The 10,156-nt window shown below is 33.5% G+C and overlaps 1 protein-coding gene across 1 annotated transcript in view; it reads right to left on the bottom strand.

Moving 5' to 3' along the window:
• Positions 1-4,112: 4,112 nt before the first annotated feature.
• Positions 4,113-10,156, bottom strand: part of LOC149547891 (uncharacterized) — a 45,659-nt gene continuing 39,615 nt past the window's right edge. The window contains exon 8 of the mRNA XM_089791941.1: positions 4,113-4,421. Coding sequence (XP_089648067.1) covers positions 4,368-4,421 — 54 coding nt within the window. The 3' untranslated portion in view covers positions 4,113-4,367. The remainder of the gene's footprint in view (positions 4,422-10,156) is intronic.

The following is a 10,156-nucleotide window of genomic DNA, read 5'->3' as shown; positions in this document are numbered from 1 at the left end:
CAAAAATGACTCAAATTTTAATTAGGGGTCAATATGATCATAAGAAGCAAAAATGTGTGAAATAGGCCAACATGGTAAAAGTCCTTATGCATGCAAATAATAATTAAACAGGCATACACACAATTAGGGGACCCTCATAGAGATTGATTATAATGAATTAATAGAAGGATAAATATTTAAATATTTTCTAATTAAATGATGCATACAAGAATGAGCATATACTAAATTTAGTCCTAAGCGTAAATTTGACACCTTAGCAAGGTGCTTAAAATTTAAGACACTATAAATTGAATCAATTATTTTGATGGATCTATGGGTCATGATGTAAAGATTTATGATTTGATGTCCTGATAAGTGATGGTTGAATGAATTGATTCTTAAATGTTATTTTTCTTTTTCTTTTTTGTATATTTAACTGCATGAATTAGTATTTGATAATGACTTTTGCATTATAAATCTCTGTAAATGATTGTTGAATAATAAATGTTCAACTTTGTTTAACTTGAATAATTGAATTGTTTGTTTTCTTGAACCTAAGATGAAATTATGAAAGATACATCTTTGATGATTGTTTGTATAATCTCATGAGGGATTGATGACTGATATATTGTTTACTTTGTGAGTTATTTATTTGTTCAACAATTTTTTCAACGAAATGGCCTACCTTTAATATCTAGTACTTGGAATTACCAACTTTCAAAAAACTAAGTCACCTACGTTCATGGTTGCCTTAGAATTGATAATTTAACCAAATTGATTGATTGCTTCCTTCATCTCCTCTTTCCATATAATGATCCCACATTTACAAATAATCCTTCAATGGTAGGACTCTTTATTTTGACTTTTGACCGTTTATTGATCTTAATTAATTTTTTATTATACTATACCAAGGAATTTTTTTTATTTAATTAAATCTCATTTTGAAAAAAAGACACTAGATTTAATTGTCTCATCTTACTGGAATTGACATAGTATGATGGTTTAATTGTTGATGGTAGTATTTTGCCACTAAGGCTCAAACTCTATTGGATTTTTGTCTGATTATTGATGTTTGCCCAACATGACGAAGATACCCTTGCTTGTATACCTCCCTAAGCCATTTTAGGGCTCAATAGTCAAAGTAGGTCAACTATGGATTTAGAATCCTACTAAAAATCACAATAGAAAACTTTAATTCAATTTTGGTCCCAAGTTAGCATGATAAGGATGACTATAATGACAAGGTCACAAAATATATGACCCACTCCACCTAGGTCACCCCTATCGAGACAAAAATGTCTCAAATTTTAATTAGGGTTCAATATGATCATAAGAACCAAATACATGTGAAATATGTTAACATGGTAAAAGGGCCTATGCACGCAAATAATAATTAAACGAATCTAATAATTAAAAAGGCACACCCACAATTAGGGGACCTTCATAGAGATTGATTATAATGAATTAATAGAAGGATAAATCAATATTTGTTGATTAAATATATAATAAGGTTTAATGATGCATACAAGAATGAGCATATATATATATATATATATATATTAGTCCTAACTAAGCATAAATTTGACACCTTAGCAAGGTTCTTACAATTTAAGACACTATAAATCAAATAATTTATTTTGATGGATTTATGGGTGATGATGTAAAGATTTTTGATTTGATGTCCTGATAAATGATGACTAAATGATGATTGTTGAATAATGAATGTTCAACTTTGTTTAACTTGAATAGTTGAATTGTTTGTTTTCTTGATCCTAAAATGAAATTATGAAAGATACAAATTTGATGATTGTTTCTATAATTTCATGAGGGATTTGATGACTGATTTCTTGCTTACTTTAAGAATTATTTATTTGTTCAACAATTTTTTCAATGAAATGGCTTTCCTTTCATATCTATTACTTGGAATTACCAACTTTCAAAAAACCAAGTCAGCTACGTTCATTGTTGCTTTAGAATTGATAATTTAACCTAATTAACTGATTGCTTTCTTCACCTCCTCTTTCCATAAAATGATCCCACATTTACAAATAATCCTTCAATAGTTGGACTCTTTATTTTGACTTATAACCACTCATTGATCTTAATTAAATTTTTATTATATTTTATACCGAGTATTTTTTATATTTAATTAGATCTCCATTTTTTAAAGGGATATTTATACTGGAATTGACATAGAGTATTTTGTCACTAAGATTCAAACACGGTTTAAATGTTGATGGTAGTATTTTGTCACTAACATTCAAACACTACTGGAAATGGAGTCCCCTGTGTGACCCCATAAGCAGGTTAAATGTAAGCACCCTCTTTAAAAAAAATAGACTTTCCTAATTGTTGATGGTAGTATTTTGTCACTAAGATTCAAATACGGTTTAAATGTTGATGGTAGTATTTTGTCACTAACATTCAAACACTACTGAAAATGGAGTCCCCTGTGTGACCCCATAAGCAGGCTAAATGTAAGTACCCTCTTTAAAAAATATTGACTTCCCTACTAGCGTTTCTTACAACATTTTTTCATTTGACCATCTTTCACTATTAATTGAATAAATAAAACTATTGAAGCAATTAATTATTTATTTCTATTACACGCATCTCCTCAAAAACAAATTAAAATTATTTTATTTAATTAATTCTACTTTTTCCTTTTATTTAATTAATCTAATCTATTTTGTCCATTTTCCTTACAATACGCTTGTCACATCCAATTGACAGATAGGAAATACGAGATGGTTTGCTAATATTTCTGAATCTTGATTGCGAATGAACATTTGACTTACTAATGCTTCTAAATCTTGATCGTGTACAAACTTTTAAATCAAAAGCTAGTACAGAATCAAGATCCAAAAGCAGTAGCAAATCATTATAGATTGTAGAAACTTACTGAGATGGGTGTCTCAAGCTGGTGATATATCCTATTAAACATGCATTTGCGCCAAATTTCATATCTTGAAAAAAACACCAAGCATACCACAAACATCGCATTTACATACAGCTAATTCGTGTTGCCGTCAAAGAAAGCCCTGCCAGTGCCCATGACTCTAATTATTAATATACACTGGAAAGATTTTAATATCGGGCGCAACAATTTTACAGTTCACTTAACTATACAACTTACGTTCCCTATATTGAGAGTTTACTTATTAATAACAAATAATTGTGGCATAAAACATATATGAATCTTGCTATTGAATTTCAGTATATAGAAAACTAAAGTCTTCAGTAGACCTCGAGACTTCAAAAGGCGCGAATGATTCCCCCATTCAAATTATGCCAATTACGTCAGCATCCCTGCTTTAAAGCATGGCATACTTGAATAGATTTCAAAAAAAGGTAGAGATTTCGAGCACCTTGCTCATGATAAATTTGATTTGTTTATATTTAGGCCACATATGAAGCCTCACTTCATCATATATTTGTTTAAATGGATGACTCGTACATCAAAAAAATTCTAATTTCAACAAAATATAAATTTGCATTCTTTAAATTTGGCCTGTATAATGTGTGCACAAATATTATCCAACTTATATTTGCAATTATAATAATCAAGACGTCTAAGTAGACCTCAGAATCCAAAAGGTACAATACTTCCCCTATTAAAATGATTAGAAGTAAATAATCATCTCACTTATCATGCATAGAATGCTTCGATAAGTTGCAAAAAAGCAAGAACTATCGAGCAGCAACTAATAATAAAATTCGATTTGCTTATGCTGAGTTTATATACAAAAAGTTCACTTCTCAGAACTCTACTTAAGAAGATACCTGCTTATTAAAAGTGATCTGATTTCAATGAAATCGATCTCCACCATTATAACGTGTGCAATTCCAGTCCAGCTTATATTTCGGTACATAGTAAATCGACTAGCCTGAGTAGACCTTTATAGACTCCAAAACTAGTGAATGTTTTCCGTTTAAATGATGCCAAGGTGAAGGATATTATTAACTTATAACTCATTGAGCATTTTATGAATTGTTAAAAAAGCTAGAAAAGTTCAGCAACTCTTATGATAAATCTCGGTTTTCTTATATTTAGTTTTCATATGAAGGTTGACCTTATTGACCTTATCATATCCTTTCTTATAACGATAACCTATATATTAAAACAAGTCTAATTTCAACAATGTGAATCTGCACTCTTCAGATTTAAACCATATAAAGTGTGCAAACATGTTCCAGCTGCTAAGGCTGCATATTTGTGAGATAACTTGCACGTAATTGAGGAACATATAAATTTACGGTACATAGATTGTTGTTCATCATTTACAAATATATTTCCCCAGCACCAATATGCGCCACATTTACTCCATAGTGGATTAAAGCACGTTTAAAAAGTTCAATCTTACAAGTTCTCTATCTTACAAGTTTTCTCATCCACGCCTTGAGTTTGAAGGCAATGCAAGGAGTATCTTCTTCCTTGGGCCCTGAATATAAAAAGCATGCAAATATAAGAATCGCAATGAACAAATATAAGAAAATGACCAAATGTAAAGTATTAACTATCAAATAAACACAATCATCAATAGCAAAATCTCTCAGAAACAAAAGTAAGGAATAAAAAACTAAATTGTGATCATTAGAAACCATTCAAACCAAAACAAGTAATGTCATTCCCTCTTCAAGAATGATAATGATTTAATTATCTATATCATAGTTAATAAATCTCGCAGACTTATCGCCAAAATATCGGCTTCTCACGAGAAGATTTCCGGGACAAGAATTTGTGTCAAGTTTGCGCACCGATATGCATTCAAAATATCGCAGAATTTTTGCAGAGAAGTCACTGATATATCTACAAATTAGCCTGGTAACTTGCTAACATTTCACAGATGGCACCAGTAAAACTGGGACACCCAGCAACATATCAAAACAAATTTCTTTTTTTGTAAGAGCAATTGTGGAGGGGAGAAGTAGGTTTTGAAGAAGAAAGGTGGTCATTTACAGCCTTGTAGATCAATTTCTTGTGGATTTGAAACAGATTCAAAGAGATGTTCCAAGCAAATTCAGATTCACAAGTAAGTTTACTAAATTCTTTTCTTTCTTTTTTTCAAAATCATTTTGTCTTGCCTTAGTTGCATCTAAGTTTATACAAACTCTATAATGCCATTTGCAAAGTATTCTAACACATTTTAGAGTGTAATGAATAAGAGATCTAACACCATTTTTTAGCAATTTTTCTAGAAAAGTTTATAGTTTTTTTCCTTCAAGTTTCGAGTTTCAGCTTATGTTTAAGCTTATTTTAAAAAATTATCTAATTTAGCTTGTTGCTAAATATGTTTATTAAATTTCGAAATCTGTGGCTTCAATTTGTATTTTGTATGTGTAGGTTGATTCTTCATTAAATGGCAAATATGTATTCCTCTACAGCTGGGTCAGCTGCAGGGTCTGTCAGTGGCCAAGTACACCAATGTCCATCTAGATATGTAGGCACATGCCCTAACCGGGCTAGAGACAAGGCATGGAAATGACTTTGAAGAACCCGAATATAATACTGTGATATGCCTAAGATGCTATGTTACCCAAGGACGCGTTTTCGGCCCTAAGCCTCAGGTTTCGGAAATGGGGACAGTTTTGGGGACGGGGGGGAAAGTAGGGGACGTTTCCTAGCCGTCTCCACCCAAATAGGAAAATCAGAAATGCGTCCCAGAAATTCGGACATGGTCAATGAGTTTCCAGGTCGCATTGACTGTCCCAGGTACTGCATTGCTGTTTCTTATCCGTATCGGGGACTGATAAAAGTTTCCAATTCAAAAATATATTAAACCCAAAAATAACATTAAAAATACCTGGTTTTTACCCATCTGCAGTCCCCGCGCTTGGAAGTCAGACTTAAAATAAATAATAAAATAAAAGTTATAAATTTTATAACTTTGTTGACATATCAAATCAGAATGGCAGTGATAGTGACATCGATATGGATGATTAGGAGCAGCTTATCATGCTATCTTTGTTTTCATTTTGACTTTGATGTTTCAGGCTTGGAGTGTTTTGTCTTGACATGTTATGATCATTGATAGTTGATACATTTGATGGAACGATTATATGTTCATTGATAGACTATAGTTGATACTTCAAAAATTTAAAGTTTAAATCTCATTTTTAATTTTGTTCAAAGTTGAAACTTGAAACTTGAAAATTGCAGCCCTTGAGATATGAATCTATGATGTTTTTCATTCTCCCATTTGATTCACATTTGATAACTTACTATTGGTATTCTTAGATGATGATTGAAATTGATGCTATTTTCTATGATGATTTGATTAGATGCTAATTGCTATGCTCAACCATTGATGAATGGAACTGGTAATCTAAAATATGTTGTTGTGATGAATGTGAAATTGATGAATATATTTGGAAACTCGTATATATATATATAGCCATCCCCTAATGTCCCCTGCTCCAGTCAAGAAAAATGTCCCGGAAACCCGTTTCCCCATCCCATCCCAGAAACTTGGGGTAACATATTATTTATGTGACCTAATAATGTTTCAAAAAATCCAACTTGATTGCTCATCACTGGAAGATAAATTTGAAGTGTCTCGTATATTCAATAATAGGTTGTATTGAAGTTATTGAAGCTTCTCAAATATCAGAATAAGTTTGCTATCAAAATTGATTTCTTCTTCCTTCATCATTTTAGTTTTGTCGACCATACTCTAAAAATTCCTCAAGACCTTCCAGTTCAGAAAACACAACAAAAATGCTACGTTGAAAGAACACAAGATTTTGATCATTTTGAGCTATCCTCCATCCTAATGAAATGAAATTCTTTAATGACCCAATGTCGCTTTATATTTACAAGATTCTATATAGATTACAATTGGTGTAACAAACCTCCTTTCAGTGCAAGTGCTTGTGCAGGTTTTTCCCTGCAAAGGATAACCGCACTCACTACTATTGTGACTCTGCTCATACCTCGGGGCCGTTTGCTCTATTTGTGGACCAGTTCAACTCTAGCGCAGGCTTGCTCTCCCAATTTTTATGTTTCCTCACTATGTTAATCAGGCAAATCACAATTATTATCAATGTACATTGTATTTCTTAATGATTGAAAGCTGCTTCTTGACATCACGCTTGTTGACATTACAATCATCAGGAAACTGTTTAGACTTTGTTAGCCTGGTTCCTATTTGTCATTGATGTCAAACAGAACAGACTGCATCTATGTATCTACCATTAACATGCTTGCAATAAGACAAAGTTTGCAGTATGAGTATATTCTTTCCAGAAAAGGTGTTGATGTCAGAGAAAGAGACTCATCAATATAGCATGACAAATGAATCAGACCGGGGGAGGTTTCTTGATTGGACACACGTAGCACTGCCATATAAACAGGAAATATCATGAGATCTGAATATAATGATGCAAGGTTTATTCCAATATATATGATAATTTTAAAATCTGATTATATGGTTGTTTATTCAGCATCTACCAGTACCCAGTTTTCAAGACTGGTTATTATAGCAGATCCTTCCATTATCAGACATGGCACAAGCGGTGTGTTAAATTTTAGAACCAGAATGGCTTAATACAACTGGCAGATATCTAAGAACACATAACACCCGAGATACCCTGGGAAAACCCTCTTACTCGAGGTAAAAATCCAGCAACACCAAAAACTACTCCTTTATTGAATAATACTAACAGCGTCTTGGACCACACCTCACAAGTTCTTGAGCTTATACACAAAGAATGAATCTAAAGAACTCCCCTTACAAAATAATGAGCTTTGCATCTACATGCTGAACGAATGCTGCGACAGGGATAAGAATAAAACAACCTCTCCTGCAAATATATGCTAAATATAAAAAATTGAAAATCCTGATCAACAACCCTGTAGGAAACAATATACTCCTACAGCCACGATATACCCGACAGCCTCAATGATGCTATGCACACCAAAAAGAAATGATCATGAATCATGAATCATGAAAAAAATAAAAGACACTCCTTACATCAATATTGCGTAACCCAAGAGTCCCAGCCAATACACAGTGAAACAAGAATAATCAATCATTATGATCTGAGCTGATAACAGTCGTCACTGAGTTTCACTTCATATTCAAGAGCCCACAACACTTCATACAAAGTTATATCAACGCATTGATACTAATCTCAGAGACACATAAAATAACAGCAGTTATGAGAATGAGCCGTTTTGAAACCTCTTCATATTCTCTGAATGAACAATACAAGGAGACGGGAGTGAAAACTCGAATAGCCATGACTTCTACAGTTATGAGTTTGGTGATGCTACATATGGTGTAGCTCTTTAATCTGCAGCAATTAAGTTCCATCAATGAATGACAGCCGTGCGCGTGCATGACTTGGAGGCAGTCAACGACGTCCAAGAACCAATATCAGAAATAAGGTAGGAAAATATAGCTGAGAACTAAGATACCGATGCATCTGACATATGCCCAGGTGCGGGTTCTGGTGCTGTGCACCGGTGCTTTTGGGTGCTGCACTGGTGTCCCCAGGAAGCATGCCCAGCCAATGTGGGTGCACACGGGATGCTTTCAAGAGCACCCAGACAGCACCTGGAGAGCACCTGTGATTTTTTTGGATGCCCAGTCACTTAAGTGACTTAATATGCATGTGTCTAATTCCATTTTTGCTCTTAAACCCTAAAACGGCCTTAAAAGAGACCCTTCATTGTTCATTCTTCTCATTTTGTTTGCAGCTGTGCTCTCTTCTCATTTGGTTTCCATTTCGCATTTTGAAAGCAATGTCATTATTTTTGAAGAGGATCATTCGTAGGGTATCAAATAGCTCCTACAAAAGATTTCTAAGCATCTAATGTAAGCATTTGATACCACTCATCAGATCTTTTACTATTTTTTTTGAGATGATGATGAATTTTTCAAGTTCTGGAAGAATTTTTACAAGCCTTTTTCCATTTTTATTTTTTTTAAGAAATGAAGGAACAAGTTTAGCCATCTTTTTAAATATTTTTGCAATTGTATGTTTGATGTATGTTGATGTTCATAGTCTATTTAATTATTTCTAATTAATTTTTTTTATTTTCTTATTAGATTTATAGTTTCTATCATGTAAGAATGGCCACTACTAGTAGTCAAAGTTCAGAAATAGAGCAAGATGAACAAAGTGATAACTTCAATATTGAAGTTATAACAGGTTTCAGGAGGTGGTTCATACATTTGGAAATGCAATGTATATCATAATAAACCATTCAACAGCTCATTCTATGGTCCCTACTGGTAAAGGAATAACAATGTGCAAAGGAAGAAAAGATGGAAAAAGAACGAACGTGCACAATTAGCAGGATTTACAAAAGAACAAGAAGCTACTGATCATTTAGTTAACAACTTTTTATCAACCTTCATTCAGAAAGAGCAAAGTAAAATTGCCCACAGATCATGTCATATCCTCCAAACATCCATTCTTGCAATTACATATACCGGGAGAGGAAGAGGAAGAGGAAGAAGTAGAAGTTATTACCCACAAAAGAGGTCCGTTGAATCAAGCATTCAAAATGGAGGCAAGAGAGCTTATTGATGAAGCAATTGCATGTTGCCTTTATGCCAATGGTCTTCATTTCAACTTGGTAAGATGGCCATATTGGAAGGAAACGGCCGCAGCCATCCTTAAAGCATTGGCTGATTACACTAGTCCTGGGTTTGAAAAGGTGCGTACTACTCTTTTGCAGAAAGAAAAATTTTCTATAGACAAACTCTTCAACCAATCAGAACTTCGTGGAAAACTTCAAGTATAACTATTGTGTCTGATGGATAGAAAGATACAAGAAACCGGCCATTGATTAATGTGATTGCAATGTGCCCCAAAGGGGCAATGTTTTTTCTGGGCGGTTAATTGTGAAGAACTTAAGAATTCACACTTCATTTCTCGAATTCTCATTGAGGCAATAACGATGGTGGGTAGTGAGAATGTGGTTTGGATTATCACAAATAATGTAATGTCCCCATTTTTAGCAGGTTCCTGCACTTGGCTTGGTCAATTCCCCATTGCAACCCTCGTGAGCTAATAGTGGGATTTAAGGGTCTCAATTGTGGGGTTATAGGCTTTCCAATAGCCTATGGTGTGTTTTGGTTCCATTTGAAGGACTTACTATTTACCAGTAAGTCAATCTATTGCTTTTGATGAGCTCAATTGAGTTAGAAGAGTTAAGTGATGCTCT

The sequence above is a fragment of the Cupressus sempervirens genome, chromosome 7 (genome assembly GCF_028749045.1).
Source record: "Cupressus sempervirens isolate cs-2001-9-10 chromosome 7, ASM2874904v1, whole genome shotgun sequence".
Taxonomy (NCBI): Eukaryota; Viridiplantae; Streptophyta; class Pinopsida; order Cupressales; family Cupressaceae; genus Cupressus; species Cupressus sempervirens.
Note: the sequence above shows the minus strand (reverse complement) of the source record. Positions and strands in the feature narration are given on the sequence as shown.